The sequence below is a fragment of the Neomonachus schauinslandi genome, chromosome 12, assembly GCF_002201575.2.
Source record: "Neomonachus schauinslandi chromosome 12, ASM220157v2, whole genome shotgun sequence".
NCBI lineage: Eukaryota > Metazoa > Chordata > Mammalia > Carnivora > Phocidae > Neomonachus > Neomonachus schauinslandi.
In genome coordinates this window covers 101,023,585-101,045,031 of record NC_058414.1, presented here as the reverse complement: position 1 = coordinate 101,045,031, position 21,447 = coordinate 101,023,585, and the positions used below count along the sequence as shown (strand labels likewise).

Sequence of the window (21,447 nt, the reverse complement as noted above, 5' to 3'; positions counted from 1 at the left end):
TGGTTCTGATGGTCAACGTGCTTAGAAATCACTAGACAGGGGGCGCCTGGGTGGCTCAGTCGTGATCCCGGTGTCCCGGGATCGAGCGCCGCATCGGGCTCCCTGCTCCGCGGGAAGCCTGCTTCTCCCTCTCCCACTCCCCCTGCTTGTGTTCCCTCTCTCGCTGTGTTTCTCTCTGTCAAATAAATAAATAAAATCTTTGAAAAAAAAAAAAGAAATCACTAGACAGTACAAATCACAAAGAACTAAATAAAAGGAGTAACACTGGAAAGGAGGAGACAAAAATTTATTTATAAATGAAAATTGCAGACTGGACTATCTAAGGAAATTAAGTAGAAAATTAAAGGAAATAGGGAATTCAGTAAGATGGCCAGTTACTAAATAGACAAAAATCAACAACTTTCCTACCTGATGAGAAGTGAGAATACACACCGAATGAAAAGATCCCATTCACAACGGCAACGACACAGTATCATATTACCTTCAAGACTAAACTACACAGACAGAGGGAGATACAGAGATGGGGAGAGAGATGTGCGCAAGAACTCTCGATACACAAACAGGCAAATAAATTGAGACAGGCCTTACTCTTACATAGGAAGAGTGATATTTTTTTAAGAAATGTCAAATAGCATTAAATTCACCTACAAATCGGTTTCAAGACCATTCAACCTCTGGGCCAATACTAAAGAAGGTGGTGGGTGGTAAATTATACATGGGTGGCAGTAAAAGCCTGAAGAGTCATTATACAGGGAACTTTCACATTATCTATCAGAATTTTAAATGCATATCCCCTGTTGTCCAAATAGCACATTTCTGGGAATTTACCCCACAGTAGCACTTTTAGATGTAGGCAAAGATAGGAACAAAAAATGTTCACTGCAGCACTGTAATAGCAAACAACAACAAAACACTAGAAACACTCAAATGCATCAACACAGGACATATTAAGTAAATCATAATAGTTCCATAAAATGCTATACAGCCATCAAAAATGGAGATTTATGTTACTGCCATACACAGATAGGCAATATGTACTGTTTGAAACAGTACATATTTATGATGTGAGGGAGTTTAATGAGGCTGGCAATGCTGGGTTCAAAACACAGCACTATGTGACTTTAGGCAAGTAAATTAATCCCTCCATACTTCAATTTCTTCATCTGTAAAAGGTAAATAATAATAATCCCTACCTAATGTTAAATATTATCATTTCCAGAAAATAAATATTACCATTTCCAGAAAAAATTTCTAATTCAAAAAGTAAAAAGGGGCGCCTGGGTGGCTCAGTCGGTTAAGCAACTGCCTTCGGCTCAGGTCATGATCCTGGAGTCCCGGGATCGAGTCCCGCATCGGGCTCCCTGCTCAGCGAGGAGCCTGCTTCTCCCTCTGACCCTCCCCTCTCTCATTCTCGCTCTCTCAAATAAATAAATAAATCTTTAAAAAAAAAAAAAAAAAGTAAAAGGATCCATTATTTGATAACTTTCTTTGTTACTATTAAATGTTATTTGAGGGGCTCCTGGGTGGCTCAGTTGGTTGAGTACCCGACTCCTGACTTCAAGAGTCACAATTTCAGGGTTGTGAGATCGAGCCCAGCGACAGCCCACACTCCAGGCAGAGTCTGCTTGAGTTTTTCACCCTCTGCCCCTCGCCCTGCACACACGCATGCTCTCTGATAAATAAATACATCTTTTTAAAAAATGTTATTTGAGGTGTATGAGCCACCTATATTTTTCCACATACTACCCTTAGATAATTTTCTACTAGAGCTTTAGTACCTTATCAATTTGTGCAAATCCTTACGTACTGAGGATATGAATCCTTGCTCTTATACATCACCAATTTTTCCCAGTTACACACTTCCTGGAATATAACTGTTGACAGTTTAGACGATCAAATCTACCAATTATCTTCCTGAATAACTTCCTGTGTAGTTTCTACTTTGAAAGTCCCTCGCTATACTAAAATTTCATATTGTTTCTCTTCCAGTTCTATGTATATCTTTTCATCCAAATGGGAAGAGCTATGTCAATCAAATTTTCCCAATGTACATAAGGAATCAAGACCAACAACTTTTATGTTAAAAGCCCTTGATTTTTTGTTTGTTTGAACACTCTCTTCCAAAAGGATAGCCAGCGTAGTAAAGGTAGGCACCCTTCTCGAAGAAAACATAAACTATGCCACATTCTCAAGCTCAGGGCTACTTCTGTGCATCCCCTGGCCTTAAAGTCTTTCTCACATGCCAACAGAATGAGGAGCTGCATAGAGCAAAACCCACAGTCACCACTCTGCCTCGTACACAAGTATGTCCTCCTAGTTCAGACTTCAAAACACCACAGAAAGGTATCCATTAAGAAGTCTCACTCCCAAGCCTATACCATCCACCCCACTTCTGCCTTCCACCACCTCCTATTCTTATGTATCCTTCCAAAGTCTCTTTCTGTAAATACAATATATCCTCATTTGCCCCAAACATTTTAAACAGCCCTGGTGCAAAGCTTCTTTCACTCTTCTGTTAAACGCCACTATTTTTCCACAGCAGTAACACACAGACTTTTCAATTCTGCCGTCAAGAGAATTAATCTGACTACTGTCAACTCAACATATTTATATATAGTTAAAATTCCTCCTACAACCATGTGTCTAGAGCAGAAGGTGACAACTTAAGCTCAATTAATCTATGTTTAAAAGTGGAAATGTCACATCCTAGAACAGTGTTTTTCAAACTGTATCCTGTGGGGAGGTTCTTTTGGTTGAGACCCCTTATGAGGTCCAGTCTTAAACCCCGAACTCCAGCCAAAATAGCTCTACTCCTTCCTAAGGTTTTCAGTTTAAAAAAGTGACTACACCTGCCTTAGAATATGGTTCTGATAAAACTAAAATTATCCCCAGATCTCAAGTACAGTTTCTAAATAATACACACCCTCTCTACACTGTACACTGTGAATTAATACACAATCAAGTTCTTCAAACATTCCTTGGGTTACTGAATAGAAAAGGGTAGTCTGTTTATAGGACAAAAAGTTCAATATATAACTTCAAATTTACTAGCTTTTTTATCTAAATCCAATATCCTTTTTTTGTCTATGTGATCTGTGAATTTTACATTACTGAATACACCTGTCCATTTGTTCTTCTATAAGCAGCATTTTTTGATCTGTGTTTGGTAAATATAAGACCATGAGGTATGGTCTTTTTGTGGATTTTGGTCATTATAAAGTGAACTCTAACTTTCAGATTAAAATGGTGGACTAAATATATAATATAATTATTTCACTCCATCCCAAAGCCCCACTAAAATCAAAGCAAAATGATTTTTTGAAAGATATATTAAACCACAACGATAGGAAGAAAAGAAGAGGAGGCGATAGATAGCAAAGGTTTGGTTCTGGGTAGCCGACCATCAGTGGTTACTGGCTTCGAGAGAAGGAAACAGGAGAAGCCAAGCTGAGAACCAGCCCAGCACACATGCCTGCATCCTTAAAGGTTCCAGATGGGTAGCTGCACAGGGGCCCGTGGAAGTGAGACTGAAGGGCCCAAGTCCGGGGGCCCGGGTGAGATGCTCCTCCCCCACCCTGCGCTGGGGGGCCACGGCTCCTCCCTGACCCCAGCATTCTCCAGAAGCTGATTCTCTGGAGACGGTAAAGCAAAGGGTCTCTGGACTCCAAGTCACTGGGCATGGGGGAGGCCAGCACCATCCTGACCACAAGGGCCCTCCCGACTGCGTCCAGTGTAAACGCTGATGGCTCAGACACCTTCTCCCACGCCCTCCTCTCTCCCCCTTTCAGCTCTCAGAACACCAGCACCCAGGCCTGGCCCACCAAGCAGAGGATCCCAGGTACAGCCTCTGGGGAAATGACCAGTTCAAAAGGAAAGATCGAAAGACCCTAATGGCAGGAGACTCCACAACAAACAACCTGCCCGTATCAGCCATGGTGAAGCTCAAAATCAATAAGCAAATCTACACATTGAAAGTCCAATGACTCTCCATCATGAGCGGGCAGCCAGAAATTACCAACATCTGAGGAAAGCCTCTACCACAAAATAGAGATGAAAGCACACAAATCAAAACCCAACTTAGAAGAAAAAAAACCTACGTAGGGAGAGACCCCACCAACACGACCACCAAAAAAAACCACCATCCTCAAAACCCTATGAGAAGATACCACAACCAAGAAACAAAATGAGAGGCTATTAGTAAAAGAACATTTAGGAAACAAAAGGAATTCTTGAAAGTTGAGAGTAAGAGCAGAATGGAAACACTGAAGAGAAGGGCTAAGGAGACAAGGTGCATCCTGGAAGCAAGGGACCAGGACCGGATGACGGGAAACGAGAGAGACAAGAAAATCAGAGAGACAGCCCAAGAATTCTACACAGAAACCACAGGAGTTGCAGAAAGCGTGCACACAAGCACGGGACACACACACACACACACACACAACACACACACACAGCGGAGGAAGAAATAATCTGAAAGAATTACCCAGAATTCAAAGATGCTCGTTTCCAGACAGAAGGAGCGCACAAAATGCCCAGCACAACAAAGGAACACAAACCCACTTCAAGGCACGTTGTTGTGAAATTTCAGAAACCAGTGACAAAGAGAACTCCTAAAAGCTCCCAGAAAGGAGAATGGGGGAGTCAAATTCATTTACAAAGTCTTCAGACTTCTCAGCAGCAAAACCAGAAGCAAGAAAACAAAGAATCAGCGTCTTAAAAATTCTGAAGGAAAATTATTTCCAACACTGAATACTACACTCTAACAATCAACCAAGTGAGGGATTAGAGATAAAACATTTCAGAAAAGCAAGACATTTTAAAAATTTACCTCCCACATGTCCTTTCCCAGAATGCTACTGGAGGATGCCCTCTACCAAAACAAAGGAGAAAACCAGAAAAGAAGACATGGAAGAGACACACAGGCGAGAGGTTCGTGAACCCTCAGAACAATGGCAGGAGATGCCAGGATGACAAACGTGCACGGGTCAGATGGGTAGACGTGAGACTCAGGACCCGGGCACGGCAAAGGCACCCACCACGAACCCCTGCACCGCCGGGTTACCTTCCCTGCTCCACAAAGCTGGCTACTGGAGGACCACCAGCAGGGAGGAAAGCAGAGAGCAGGAAGGAATGCACTTGGGAAACACACTCAATCCAGGAGAAAGGCAAAGGAAAGGCCTAGAAGGTTATAAGGAAAGTCCTGGGCTGTGTGGCAGGCCTGGGAAGCAACCACCCCAGAGAGGAGGACAGAGGTCTGCAAAGGGGAGATCTCCAAAAACAAACATACTCTGGTAGGGCATATAATGTGATTAGCCTTATGGAAAACTGTACTGAGAAGGTGGCTATTTGAAAATATGGAAAATAATTAGCAGTGGATACAAAGAAAACAAAACAAAGGAGGCAATCATTAAGTTCCATAACAACAAAATTTAAGAGAAAAAACACGGTACACTTTCATGAACGAGGATGTATACTTGCACTGTAATACAAAGAGTGATCACAAATTAAGCGGAAAATGTAATAATATACCTCTGTTGGGAGAACAGGGGAGGAGAAACAGGGCAAAGGCAGGATGCAAGACACCATCATCTAACAACAGTAAATTAACTGATAACGTGAAAAACTGATAATCAAAAGACAGATCCACATGCCCATTATTTAGAAACATGCAAATCCATAAATGCTAGAAGACACAGAATGAAAAGCTGAAAGTAGCTGTTTCTGGGCAAAGACAGAAGAGCAGGCAGGACAGCACCCCATGTCTGCACATTAGCCTCTGAGCACTACCTGACTCTTAATTAGCGTGCATATTACTCTGAGATGAAGTCTAAATTTTTTGTTTTGTTTTGTTTTTTAAAGATTTTATTTATTTATAAGACAGAGAGAGACAGCGAGAACAGGAACACAGCAGGGGGAGTGGGAGAGGGAGAAGCAGGCTTCCTGCTGAGCCGAGCAGGGAGCCCGACGCGGGGCTCGATCCCAGGGTCCTGGGATCATGACCTGAGCCGAAGGCAGACGCTTAACGACTGAGCCACCCAGGCGCCCTGAAGTCTAAATTTTAGCAAAACTTTTCACATTGTGTTTAAATAACACCCCTGCGTTCTGTTGCTTTGCATTTGTTTGGTATGTATTTGACCATCCTTTTACTTTCCGGCAAAGCAGATCGCAGACTCTCAGGAGCCCGAAAGGCCCCCGGAAACAGGGCACCATCACACGCTACAGCACCAGCTGGGGGAGACACTCCATGAGGCAGCAGTACCGTACCTGCACAAAGCAAGGGGAAATAGTGACAGAAGACCTGACACACCACCCTCAGCCCAACACAGAGTAAGTGGGGGAAAAACTGCAAGACATAAATAACACCATGCGTCAGGCAGCTCACGTCGAACTCTGAACACACTAACAGAGAACAGATCTTCACGTACAGGCAGAACATGCGCAGAACGGACCACGTCTTAGACACCATCAAGTCCAAAGAATAGAAATAAAGCAAACAGCACTCTCTGAACATGCTGCAACAACACTAGAAATTAAAAACAAAATTAAAAAAATAAACAGGCCTCTATACCTGAAAATTTTAAAACATGCTAGTATAGAAATACTAGTTGTGGGGGAAACTCGAAAGAAAAATACAGAAATTTCTTTTTTTTTTTTTTAAAGATTTTATTTATTTATTTGACAGAAAGAGACACAGCAAGAGAGGGAACATAAGCAGGGGGAGAGGGAGAAGCAGGCTTCCCGCGAGCAGGGAGCCCGATGCGGGGCTCGATCCCAGGACCCCGGGATCATGACCTGAGCCGAAGGCAGACGCTTAACGACTGAGCCACCCAGGCGCCCCCAAAATACAGAAATTTCTTGAAAATTATAATAAAAAATATATCTAAATCTAAGGGATACATACAGCTTAAGATATAGCAGCCAAAATTCTGTAGTATTAAGTACCTTCAATTAAAGGAAAAAATAAAAATGAATATAACATCCAATTCAAAAACAGACAAAAACAAAGGAAAGCAGAAAAAAAATAAAAATAAAAGCAGCATAAATGAGTCAAAAAACAGAAAAATCACAAAACCAATAAGTAAACCCCAAAGCTCATTCTTTGAAAAAAGATGCACAAGTCACTAGGTAAACCAAGAAAAAGGATGAGAACAAAACACATAAATTTGAGTGACAAAAGGGAAAATGACCATAAATACAGAAGACATTTTTTTAAATCATGAGGCTACTATATACATACATTTGAAAAATCTAGATGAAATGAAAATTTTTTAGACAAATACAACACAAAAAAATTGATTCCACTTGAGACGGAACATCCAACAGGCTTTTAAGAAATAGGATGAGTAGCAGAAGTCTCCCTACAAGCAAGCACTAAGTCCATCCAGACAGTTTCTTGGGGTAATTCTACCAAGACCTTAAAACTCAGGTAATCCCGGGCGCCTGGGTGGCTCAGTCGGTTAGGCGACTGCCTTCGGCTCAGGTCATGATCCTGGAGTCCCGGGATCGAGTCCCGCATCGGGCTCCCTGCTCGGCGGGGAGTCTGCTTCTCCCTCTGACCCTCCCCCTTCTCATGTGCTCTCTCTCTCATTCTCTCTCTCAAATAAATAAATAAAATCTTTAAAAAAAAAAAACTCAGTAATCCCAACACCACAACAGACTACTCCAGAGCACGGAAAGAGAAGGGAAATTTCTTAATTTCTTTATGAAGAGAGTGTGACACTGATCTCAAAATCTGACAGGGATTCCACCAAAAAACCAAACTATAAATCACTCACACTTATACTGATGCAAAAACCTAAATAAAACATTAACAATCTACCTATGCAGCAAAAAATAATGCATCATGATCAAACGGGGATTATCCCAGAATGCAAGTGGTTCACTATGAGGAAATCCATTAATACAACCCATCATATTAACTGGATTAGGAAGAAACTACATGTTCCATTTATGATAAAGTATGTGACAACGTCCAACACCCATATAAACATTCCAAAAAATAGAAATGGACTACTAACATGATACATGCACGCACACACACACACACACACAGCAGCAGTGGCGCAAAAGCCAGCATCTTTTTTTTATTTAAATTCCATTTAGTTAACGTGTAGTGTATTATTAGTTTCAGAGGTAGAATTCAGTGATTCATCAGTTGCATATAACACCCAGTGCTCATCACATCACGTGCCCTCCTTAATGTCCGTCACCCAGTTACCCCATCCCCCCACCTCCCCTTCAGCAACCCTCAGTTTGTTCCCTAGAGTTAAGAGTCTCTCATGGTTTGTCTCCCTCTCTGATTTAATCTTACTTTCTTTTTCCTTCCATTCCCATATGATCCTGTTTTGTTTCTTAAATTCCACATATGAGTAAAATCATGTGGTTGTCTTTACCTGACTGACTTATTTCACTTAGCATAATATCCTCTAGTTCCATCCACATTGGTACAAACTGCAAGATTTCATTCTTTTTGATGGCTGAGTAATATACCATTGTAGATATATATCACATCTTCTTTTTCCAGTCATCTGTCAATAGACATCTTAACTCTTTCCGTATTTTGGCTGTTGTGGACATTGCTGCTATAAACATTGGGGTGCAGGAGTCCCTTTGGATCACTATGTTTGTATCCTTTGTATTAAATACCTAGTAGTGCAATTGCTGGGTCACAGGGTAGCTCTATTTTTACCTTTTTGAGGAACCTCCATACTGTTTTTCCAGAGTGGCTGCACCAGCTTGCATTCCCACCAACAGTGTAGGAGGGTTCCCCTTTCTCCGCATCCCCGCCAACATCTGTCGTTTCCTGACTTGTTAATTTTAGCCATTCTGACTGGTGTGAGGTGGTATCTCATTGTAGTTTTGATTTGCATTTCCCTAATGCCAAGTGATGTGGAGCATTTTTTCATGTGTCTATAAGCCATTTGTTTGTCTTCTTTGGAGAAATGTCTGTTCATGTCTTCTTACCATTTCTTTAGCGGATTTTTGGGTGTTGAGTTTGATAAGTTCTTTGTAGATTTTGGATACCAGCCCTTTAGCCAATATGTCATTTGTGAATATCTTCTCCCATTCTGTAGGTCAGCATCTTATTTTAGAAACACCAGAAGCTGCCACACTAAAGTAAAGAACAAAAGAATAATGCCCACTGACTCCATTCCTATTTAACATTATTTTGGAGATAATGGTCACTGCAGTGTGTCAAAAAAAAGCAAATAGAATTCCTACCAATAAAAAGGAAGGGGTAAAACCCTCTCTATTTGCCAAAGATTCCATATCTGGAAAATCTTAAAGATCAAGGGAAAAATTCATACAACCTAAGAGTATTTTGTAAAGTAGGTTACAAAATTGACAGAAAAAAACTAAGAGCCTTAATGTATTGAAGAAAAACAGAAAACATAATGAAAAAGAAGATACCATTTATGATAGCAAAACAGAAATCACATACTTAGGTGTAAACTTAACAAGAAATCCACCTGAGGGAAGCACAGTATTCCCAAAGACACAAAACAGACTTGATCTAATGGAAAGAGATGCCATGTTCTTCCATGGGAGGACTCACCATCACAAAGATGATGGTCCTCATTAAATTAACTTATAAATTTAATAGAATCCAAATAAAAATACCATCAGGCATTCTCCCTATGGAACTAGAGAAGCTGAGTTTAAGTTCATTAGGAGGAACAACAAGCAAAAATTTACCAGAAAGCCCTAAAAAAAGGGACATGTAGGAGAGGCCAGCCCCACCAGGTATGAAATCATTCTAAAGCCTCAGTAATTAAAACTCTGTGGTGGCGGTGGTATATGAATAGATAGATTAATGCAACTCGAAACAAAATCTAGAAATAAACACAACTGCATAGACAAATTTAGTACATGATAAAGGCAGAATCTCCAAGCACAGGGTTGTTTTGTTTTGTTTTGTTTTCCATAAATGATGTTGAGATAAATGAGATAGCCAGAAGGAAAAAAGACAGAAATAGTTCCAACTGGGTCCTTTCCTCATACCATATCCCAGGATACATTCCAAATGGATTAAAGATTTAAATAGAGGGTGGGGGGGTAATGAAACCATTAGAAAAAAACACCATATAACCTGGGAATGGCAGGGGGGACTTTCTTAACTATGACTCAAAATCTAGAAACAATAAGGAAAAGATAAATAAATTTGATTACTTTAAAAAACCTTTGCATGGCAAAAGACAAATGATATATAGGGAAAATGTATTTGTGACTTACATCATCAAGAGCTAACAGCCCAACACGCAGAAAAGAGTTAACAGGCCCAAGACTGTGCTCTTTAGAAATCCTGCTTGCAAGCTTGGCCACCCAGCTGGCATCTGGGAACTGTGGGCTCAGGAGGATTCCCGCCATTCCCTCAATGGTATTCACTGTGCCTAAACCACGCAAACAATAGTTTAAGCTGAACATCTGCTTTCCTTCATGGGGCTCTGCAATTTTGGTATGTGCTAGGCAGGGGTGCCGTGGCCAGCCTCGACAATGCTGGGCATGGAGTCTTTAAGGAGCTTCCTTGATGTGCTGTCAGAACTGGAGGCTGACGAAGCACGTCCGTGTGGTTCCAGTGAGAGAGGACTCCGGAAGCTTGCTCCTGGTTTCCTCCTGGCTCTGCTTCATGTGCCTTTTCCCTTGGCTGATTTTGCTTTGTACTTTTTCACTACAGTCCTGGAATTGCTCCTAGCAAATCACTGAAGCCAGGAGCGGTCTGTGGGACCTCCAAACACCCTAATACTTCCGAAATCAAAGAAACACAAAACCAAAAACACACAGAAAAATGGGCCAGAGAAATGACACGACAGAATACAGAAATATAAATGTCTCTTAACCAAATGAAAAGATGCCCATCTTCCCACATAAGAAGAAATTCAAATTAAAACTATAGTATCATTTCTTACCCTCTAGATTGGTAAAAATAAAAAAAATTTGACAATATACTCTGTTAGTGAGTCTGTAAGAAGACACAGGCAGTTTCATACATTACTGGTGAGGATACACACTGCTGAGTGGCATTTCACACCCACTAGCAAAATTACATATGCAGTTACTCTTTGACCCAGAAACTTCTAGAAATCTATCCCAGATATACCCAGCAAAAAGTACAAAAAGATGTATGCACACACAAGACTATCACTGCAGTCTATTGATAATAGCAACATGCTCAAAAAAAAAAAAGACAGGGCCACGTCTAAAGAACACCAGAAACAGTTTGAATGGGCTTTTATTGGTCAAATCTCAAACAATTTAAGCGTCAAAACAAATAATGGCAATAACAGATAATAACCCATTAAATATAGTAAGAACAACCTTTTGAATAAAATAATAACCCATACAAATGATAAATAAATAGATGAGAACTATGGGAAAGTGTGCGCTTAGAGTAAAACATTAACTAATAAATGTAGACATGACACTAGAGTATAAATAATCACAATTTGGCCATCATCACTGCAATTATCAATTAGGGCAAAAATCACCAATGGAGACTAAGACAAATGGGTGAAAGTTTAACAAAGAACAGGCATTTACATAATCTCAAAATATCTCTCCATAAATGACATTAATTACAAAGGGAAAAATGAACAATGCAGTGGGGATATCTAGTGGACATCACCCCATCCAAATAACCCAAGTGAACTTCATTAAGGAGGAGGCATATCACTATTTTAAGCCTTCCGACTAGAGAGATCTCATGTACAGTACAGCACTGTACTGTAATACTGTTCACTGTATTACATACTGTGATATACTATATACACTGTAATACTGTATTATAAACCTGAAAGTTGCTAAGAGACTAGAACTTAAATGTTCTCACCACAAAAAAGAAATGGCAACTATGTGATATGAGGGAGGTGTGAGCTAAAGCTATGGTGGTAATTATTTTGCAATATATAAATACATCAAATCAAAATGTTGTACAACCTTAAACTTACACAATGTTATATGTCAATTATATCTCAGTAATGCCGGGGGTGGGGAGATTCTGGTGGGGTGCACCAAGAAAGATGGGCGTCGCTTCTGCAATATTCCTGACAAAAACGCATACCCTGAATCTATCATGGGGAAACACCAGACAAGCTGACACTGAGGGACAGTATACGTAGCAACTGGCTCCCAAAAATGTCAACGTCCTGAAAACCAGAACAAGGCTAAGGGACTGGTCCAGCTGGATGAGACTTAAAAGACAGGTGCAGTGCTGGCGAGGGAGGGGAGTAAGAGTCCACAAGACACAGACAGGACCATTCATGGGAATCCAGACAGCATATTAGAGAACACCACTGCATAAATGTCAGACTTTTTTTACTTTAAATCATTGGTCTCTGATTATATAAGAGGAAGTCCCTCTTCTTAGTATGCACTGAAGTATTTTGGTATAAAAGGGCACAATATCTGCAACTTCCTCTCAAACAGTGCAGAAAAATAATAATATGTACAGATTATACAGAGAATGATAAAGCAAATGTTAATAGTTGGTGAAAATGGATGAAGAATATATAGTAGAGGCAGGGGCGCCTGGGTGGCTCAGTCAGTTAAGCGTCCGACTCTTGATTTCAGCTCACTTCATGATCTCAGGCTGTGAGATCCAGCCCCACGTTGGGTTCCACGCTGGGTGTGGAGCCTACTTAAGATTCTCTCTCTGCCCCTCCCTCCACGCCTGCCCCTCTCTCTCTACCCCTCTTTCCCTCCCTCCCCCCCCCAAAAATATATATATAATAGTGTTTTTTGGTACTCTTCTTGCAGTTTTTTAGTAAATCTGAAATTTTTTCAAAGTAAGTTTAAAAATGCAAGAAAAGGGGCATCTGGCTGGCTAAGTCAGTGGAGGTGCAACTCTTGATCTTGGAATTGTGGGTTCAAGCCCTGTACTGGGCGTAGAGATTACTTTAAAAAAAAAAATCTTTTTAAAAAAATACCAAAAAAGGTAAGAGAAGTGAGACTAGAATTTGTGGAATAGTCTCTGAAAACTATGCAGCCCAGTAATCCCTTTAAATAAACAAAGCTTTATCTTTGGATCAAAGAGGTACCTTGGTCCACATTATCCTGCCCCCCCTCCCCAGCACGCTTGTGCTGAGTTGGTCTCAGGGACTATTAGAGGAGGATGCACAGCTAGAAGAACGAATTTTATTTACAATAAAAAAAATAGTACTTGGTACACTATTAAATGACTACTGTTCACTATGTGTAGTTCCACGTGAATTTTTCTTTTAGAATTTAGTACTAGAAAAAAAGCTTTTTCACCTAAGAAGCAGGTATTTCTCTTCCTTCTTGATGACAAGAATTGCATAACTGACAATGACGCTCTACTAATTTTCAGACAGGCAGACTAAGGCCAAATGTGGGGCCCAACCACAGTGACCACTGGTCTACAGTTTAGGATGACTACCTAGGTCTTTTTCCTTCGTCCCAGTTATTTTTATGGGCATTTTACCCTTTTTTAAATCCAATTTTGATGTAAAAGTCAAAAACAATTTCCACTCTCTGGGAAATATAAGAACTATTGATATGCTCAAGTAAATTTAAGCCCTCCGAGGCTGCTCCTTCTGACCATATACTGGACCCTGGGAATTCATGGTAAATCACAGTCATTTCCACAACAGAATATGTCCATGTGAAACCTAGCGGGACGATTCCCTGCCACTGTCTACAACAGACTGCCAAAGCCTACAACAGACAAAAGACAACTGCATTGATTTGGGGTCATAAAACAATGATATACTGAAGTTGTATCTCCAAGTGAGCCAAGTTACATCTACCACTTACCTCAAAAGGTCAGAACAGCACCACAGTTTAGACATTTATAGCAAGAATGATGAGTAAGGCCCCCAGCTTACTAATATTAAAGGTATGACAAACTCTGTGGCCATTACCTTAATGTTACTACCAAGAAATGCTTTAGATTTCAATAGGTTTACAAGACCAAAAATACAAAAGTCAAAATTTCACATGCACATGTGGAAAAAATACATTTACCTGCTGCCTTCACTCTTGACACAACCAGACCTCAGGTGGGCATGGGATGAATACCCATATTGTGGGAGAAGGGAGCATAAGGAGGCAACAATGGGGGCGGGGGGGGGGGGTGTTCACATCAATTTTGATTTTCGGTTGTGTTCTAGGTAGCAAAACAACTTCTAAAATAAAGAGCCACAAAACTTCTGATACAATACTTATTTCAAAAAGAATTAGCACAAGCCAAGAGGCCATTTTTTCCAGCCTGTAATCAATGCTAGTGGCTTCAGCAGCAAAAGGAAAGCATGATCAGTAGGAGATGGACTGTAACAAATTAAAGAAGACACCCCCACAAGGTTGTCAAGGAAACCAAACCAAGTGCATTTTTCTACAGAAAGAATCAAGGCTAAGGTGAACATGCCATGGAAGATTTTCTGACAAAAATATGTAAAGTCCCGTGTCAAAAAATCTTTAAGAGACTAAATTTACTTCCAGGCTATTTCATTAAGCACTTCATCTATAATGCAAGCAGGCATGCCTAAATCTCCAAACTACCAGCTAGATGGATTCACCTTCCTAAAATCAGCTAAGCTTGGGCCACTGAAAATACAGGAAATTTCCTAAAATCTCTTCTGCATGTTGTAACAACATCAAAAGAAACAATCTCAACCAAAAAGTAAAGAGGAAAAAAAAAAAAAAAAAACTATACCACAAAGACGCTTGCCCAGATTTAGACTTTGTTTTTCAAAATGGAGCCTTTTTAACATTTGTTTTTAAGCGAAAAGGCAAGTGAACGCAAACTGAAGCAAGAGCTCAGCCCGAGTGAGCCGTTCGATCCTGGAAGAGAGCAAAGCGGACTGCACAAAAGGTGTCAAGTTGGTAGAGTGATGTGAAACCCTCCACAAGTAAGTGGTCAAGAATCATGAGCAAGAAGTGACAGGCACTTGGGGGCACAGGTAGGGGCATGGCTGGGCAGGTGGAAGGCAAGTAACGTCAGCAGGGTCTGCAGCGGCCCGGCGCGCGGGAGGAGTGGGAGGCGAGGTGCGCGCACCGCTGCCGCGATCCGCGCCCTTCAAGGTGAGCGGTCGCTGCGCGTGGCCCCGGGGGCCGGGAGGAGGGGGCGGGGCGCACAGGTGGCCGGCCGAGCGCCGGGCCCGGGCCCCGCGGCGGGGCGTTGTGCGGCCGCCAGGTGAGCCAGGGCGGGCCGCGGAGCAGGTGCTCGGCGTCGGGGCAGGGGCGGGCCGCGCGGGAGCGGGGCGGGCGCCGGCGGCTCTTACCCGGTGCCGCAGTCCACCACGCAGGGAGGCAGGGAGCCCGCCATGCTCGGCACGCGTGCCGCTCGGCCCACGCGGGCGGCCCGGGAGGCGCCGCCGCCGTCCGCTCGCCGCGCCGCCCGCTCCCGGGAGCCTCCGCAGCGCCGCCGCCGGGGGCCCGGATGCTCGGCGGCCGCCCACGTGACGCTGCCCAACCGGCCAATCAGGTTGTGGGCACGCCCCGCCCCGCCCCGCCGCCCGACCGCCATCTTTACTACTGGCGGCGAGGCCTCCTCGCGTGGACGTCCAATACCGCTGCTGAAGAGGTTGGGGGCTATTTTTAACTGACTTAACCACGAACGTGACCTCGTTTCCGGGGCCTGGCTCCTTCTCATCCTTTAAATCTCGGCTGGAAAGTCACCTTCTCAAGAAGTTGTTTCTAATCATCCTAAGTAGGTCCCCCTCTCTGCACCTTACTCTATCTCAAGGACCTATTACTTTCATTGACAGCGCTTGGAGCAAATTTTTAATGCTGATTTATTTGTGGTTCCCCCAGCCCCGCCCCACGGGACTGTAGGCTCCGCCAGGATGGGGCTGGTGTCTGTCTCACCATGGGTGACCTGGTGCTCAGCACAGTAGTTAGTGCATACATGGGAAGCACCTAAGTGTTTGTTGAGTGAATGAATAACCTTCACCTTAAAGATGAAACAATTACCGTCAGAACTGATGGATCAGTGACCTTAGATGGAGGTAATACCCCAGCAAGATCATCACGGGAAGACGTTTTCAAGTATCAAACATGAGATGATTCTCCCAAAGTTCTTAGTGAAACCAGGAACCAGGGGTGCCTGGCTGGCTCTGTCAGTAGAGCATGTGGCTCTTGGTCTCTGGGCCCTGAGTTCAAACCCCATATGGGGTGCAGAAATAACTAAATAAACTTTTTTCTAAAAGGAGTTAGTGCGGGAGAGGGAGGCAAAGCAGACAAGTACCTACCCACTATGTTATGAAGGCATGAAAGCCCCACTTGCTTCCAGCTCCCTGCCCTACCATAAATTCTTGACATTAATTTTTTAGGAGCTTCTGGAGACTTAGTTTCATGTAGTATCACTAATATTTAAAGCAATGTGTTTTTTCCCTAGAAGAAGTACTAGATGTATTGGTCCTTCTAGGTAACCCATGATCATTCCTTTCCCCTCCCCCACCCCAAGTGAAGTGGAGAGAGGAGTAGAAGATGAGAGGGAAATGACAGGTCAGGAGGGTGGAGGAATCCCTGAATAGGACCCCAAGGCCAGGGACAAACAGTGACTTGGCCTGCTTTGTGTGTTGCCAAGGGCCTGCCCAGCTCCTGTTCTTTGAAGGCCCTAGTCAGAGTGTTGTAGGTAAACCCTGGGTTGCAAACTGTGGCACTGCCTTGTCTCTTATTTTCCTTCACTTAGTACATATTTATCAAGTGCCTACTGTGAGGTAGGCTTTGTATTATATTGGGCATGAAACAGGAAGCAGAGGACTCAACAGTGTTTGCCTCCAAACTGTAGAGTCTAGTGAGGGGTAGAGACAGTAAACAGGCAACCACAACACAGTGTGGTAAATGCTAAGATGGGGGAAGTCCAGGGTGCCCAGAAAGCCAATAACAGGGCATCTGACCCAAACCTGGGAGTCAATGAAGTCTTCTCAAAGCGATGGTATCTAAGCTGACACCCAGAGGGTGGGTGGAGAGTAGCTGCATGGTGGAGAATGTGGGGTGGGAGAGTATTTCTGGGATGAGAAATATATACAAAACCCAGCAGGACCTCAAGGCTCATATATGGCCCAGTTTGCTTTGCCAGAGAAGAAGCCTCAGTGGAACTGGGACTAGCTAGTAATAAAGCATATGTGCAGGGCACCCGGGTGGCTCAGTCGGTTAAGCATCTGCCTTCAGCTCGGGTCATGATCTCAGGGTCCTGGGATCGAGTTCCACATCGGGCTGCCTGCTCAGCAGGTAGCCTGCTTCTCCCTCAGCCTCTGTCCCTCCCCGCTGCTTGTGTTCTGTCTCTCTCTCAAATAAATAAGTAAATAAAATCTTTTTAAAAAATAAAAATAAATATATAAAGCATATGTGCCTTTGTGGGGAGTGTCCCTTCTGCATAGGACTCATTGGGAATGGTGGCCACAGTCAGCAGCTGGTAGGAAATAAAAGATTTCCTGACCCTAATTATTTCCTCTAGACACCACTAACCCTTCATTATCAGCTAAGATGTTTCCATATGCAGATAACAGAAAACTTAAGGTGCCACAAGGAATGAGCACATTTTATTTCATACGATAGGAAATCCAGAAACTCCAGGATAATTCAACCACTTGAATTCAACCATTCAACCAAATGACATATTGTAGGCCTGTACATTCCATTCCACCAGCACACTGGCCTTTGTCCTCAGACTTATCCCTTGCCGTTGAGACATGGCCATAGCCACTCCACACACCATAACTAGAATGGATGGGGACCGGGGGAAATGCCCCCATCTTCCTTCCTAAGAGGGAGAGGGAGGAAATGCTTTCCCAGAATTCCCTAGCTGCTTCCCTCATGTTTCATTAACCTGGCTCAATTAGTATCCTGGGGCTGCTGAAACAAAGCCCACAAACTGGGGTGCTTAAAACAATAAACACTTGGGGTGCCTGGGTGGCTCAGTCAGTTAAGTGTCTGACTCTTGATTTTGGCTCAGGTCATGATCTCAGGGTGGTGAGATAGAGCCCCGCATCAGGCTCCGTGCTCAGCACAGAGCCTGCTTGAGATTCTCTCCCTCTCCCTCTCCCTCTGCCCCTCCCCTGACTCACACTCTCAAATAAATAAATAAATAAATAAATAAATAAATAAAATCTTTAAAAAAAAAAGGGCATTTATTCTCTCACAGTTCTAGAGAAAAGAAGGCCAAAATCAGGTGTTGGCAATGTGTCCTCTCTGAAGACTCTTGGGGAGAATCTTTCCATGTGTTTCTCTTAGCTTCTGGTGTTGCCAGCAATACTTGGTGTTCCTTGGCTTATAGATGCATCGCTCCAATCTCTGCCTCTTCCATCACATAGGGTTCTCCCCATGTGCCCACATCATCACATGGCATTCTCCTCTTCTTAGAAGGACATCAGTCATATTGGATTCAGGCCCACTCTAATGACCTCATCTTAACTTGATGACATCTGCCAAGGCCTTTTTCCAGATAAGATCACATTCACAGGTACCAGGGCCTAGGACTTCTACATGTCTTTTAGGGACACAATTCAATATCAGCCTATGCTAAAAGCAGCCATTGGTACAGGGAACTGATGGGCTGTGATGGGCTTACACTATTAAAGACCACCTCCCTTGGGCTGGAAAGGGACCTGTGTCCTCTGAAGCATGTGGCTGCCAATACCTGGTTGGAATCGGGTTTGAGCAACAAGAAGGGGAATGACAATCAACAGTTGCTGTTTTGCTTGTAATTTTCCCAACTAAACCATATATTCTCACTCATTCTATGCCTTTTCACTCCTCTAGCCTCTGCTTTGGATGGTCGCTGAAACAAGTCATCCTTGTTGACCCAGCTCGAGCTGTGCCACCTCTGTGAAGCTATCCTTCTTCTCACCACTCTCTCCTCTGTGCTCCCAGAGAGACTTGTGCGCCCTTCCACCCCTGCCTTATTGGATGGCATCGTGAGGGTGACGCTTCCGTCACTCCCATGCACAGGAGCTCCCTGATAGTTGAGGCATGTCTTTTATATACTTCTGTCTCCAGTTCATTACACACTACCTAGCATCCTGTCGCCACTTTCAAGGAATGATTATTGAATAAATAAAAGCCATCAGGAAAATTTTAAAGCTCTCAGTTACACATGACTTTTGCTTTTATTTACTTTTTTGTTGTCATCAAAAGCAAAGGAAAGCAAACCTTAGGCATAACTTCTATGTTCATGTTTTTGCCTTTTTTTTCTATATATTATAAATATGCATCTGTGTCATTCTTCTTAGATTATAAATGATACATCAGGGACTAATGGCTTTGCTTGAGACAGTGTTAGGACAAAACACCCACAGAGAAATAAACCTCATGTTCTGGAAGAAGCGCTTCAAGTACAATCTCTAGTAATAATATTGCCAAAGAGGTTTGTTCCCTCCAATATACTTTGCAAAATTCTACTCATTTGATTTGTAGTTGGCTTTCTTAAGCAGAAAGAGGCATCTCTTTATTGCACTTCTCCCCAACAATGACTCCCACTCCACCTTCTCCCAACCGGCAGAAATGTGGAAGCCAGAACACTTCCCAAAAGGTCAGCATCTCTTCCATGGCACATGATGTGAGCGTTTCCCAACCGCTATCCTGAGTCCTGAATAACTCAGGACCACTTTTTTTTTTCCTTAAGATTTGCTTATTTATTTGAGAGAGAGACAGCACGAGCAGGAGGGGCAGAGGGAGAGGGAGAAAGAATCCCAAGCAGACTCCACACTGAGCACAGAGCCCAATGTGGGGCTCGATCTCAGGACCCTGAGATCACAACCTGAGCCGAAACCAAGAGTCGATCGCTCAACTGACTGAGCCACCCAGGCGCCCAGGACCACTTTCAAAAGAACTTTTAACAAACACCTTTTGATGCTGGGAATGATGCATATTTATGCACATGAAGACAACTTTAAAACAAAATAATCAGGGCTTAGAGATTGTCAATCTAATGCAGCTTAATCAGTGAGCACCCAGACAATGTGATCTTAATTTCCTGTGTTTAACTAGTTGTGCTGGGCCAAGAAGGAAAAAGAACATAAAAACCAAAGGCTGCCTTCAAAAACTGCCCACCCCGCCGCTCTGTGAATCTTAAATCGTAAAGCTGTAAGCAGGAACGATCTGTGTGTTCCCTGTTGCCGTGAGATTGCAAATAGAGAAGAGTACCAAAAAATCAGTACCCGTTCCTTTGAAAGTAGCTGGCATTCTCCTTTAAGAGGAAGGGCCTGTCACTACACTCAATGGACTTCCCGGAGGTCTTGGCAACCGCTGGAGAAAATGGTCCAAACCAGAGCTGGTTGGCCAGAGTGTGTTGAGTGTGTCAGAAAGTTGATAATAGACCCAAACCATAGGACGGGTAAGGAAATCACCAAGATCGTGAACACATTCAGACCACCTCTGCTGTGTTTCTGCCTCCACCCGTGGCACTTAGGCCGGAAGTCCTCCTCGGCCTCCCTCCTCCCATCCTGTTCAGCGGCCAAGTCCAGCTCATTCAGTCCACCCACTTCCCCTGCGTCTGCAGCCCGGCTTTCTATCCCACCATCACTCTGACTGAACTATTCGGTGACTTCCCACCAGCCACCCTGTCTCCATGCTTTGCCTGTCCAACACAACCTTTGGGCAAGTTATACTGTTATGAGAGGTGTCGTGGCAAAATACAGAAGGTTTGTACATCATGCCAGCAACCTCTTTCCCCATAGCCTTTCATGAATCCCTATGAATTACTATGGAATTCGACCCAAACCCTGATTGTGGCATTCAAGGTCCTCCACAACCCGCTCCTGAGTTACCTTTCTAATCTCATCTCACGTTATGCCCTTGACACATCAGGGCAGCACACCAGACCACACACCAAACGCTCTGTATTGTCAAGTCAGTCTAGAACGTTCTTCTTCACCTACCCATCCTCTTCATCCTTCAAGATTCCATTCAAAGTTCACTCATCCTGGGCGCCTGGGTGGCTCAGTTGGTTAAGCGACTGCCTTTGGCTCAGGTCATGATCCTGGAGTCCCGGGATCGAGTCCCGCATCGGGCTCCCTGCTCGGCGGGGGGTCTGCTTCTCCCTCTGACCCTCTTCCCTCTTTTGTGCTGTCTCTCATTCTCTCTCTCAAATAAATAAATAAAATCTTTAAAAAAAAAAAGTTCACTCATCCTTCAATTGCAATTCAAAACCACTTCCTTTATTTACAAAGGAACAAAATAAGGTGACTGCTTCTTTATGTCTCTAATCAGATCAATCACTAGTTCTATGTCTACCAGTCAGAATCTAGAAAAGAATCTACAGATGTGCATATTAATAAGACCCTCTGTTCTACCAAACAGTATTATAATTTTATTTGTAACGATGTCCTATCCAACTCTGATGGAGAACTGAATTACAATAATGTCTTGGTTTACAAAGCATTTTCAGGACATCGTCACACTTACTCTCCATCACATTCCATGAGGCAGGTATTATAAATACCTCTTTTAATCAAAAAAGAAAACTGGGGCTCATACTTTTCAAATTAG

At 43.1% G+C, this 21,447-nt stretch overlaps 1 protein-coding gene across 1 annotated transcript in view; it reads right to left on the bottom strand.

The window, feature by feature from the left end:
* The window catches only part of ACTR3B (actin related protein 3B), an 89,317-nt gene extending 73,984 nt beyond the window's left edge, over positions 1 to 15,333 (bottom strand). The window contains exon 1 of the mRNA XM_021692784.2: positions 15,237 to 15,333. Within this exon, the coding sequence (XP_021548459.1) occupies positions 15,237 to 15,280 (44 nt within the window). The 5' untranslated portion in view covers positions 15,281 to 15,333. The remainder of the gene's footprint in view (positions 1 to 15,236) is intronic.
* Between the last annotated feature and the right edge of the window lie 6,114 nt (positions 15,334 to 21,447).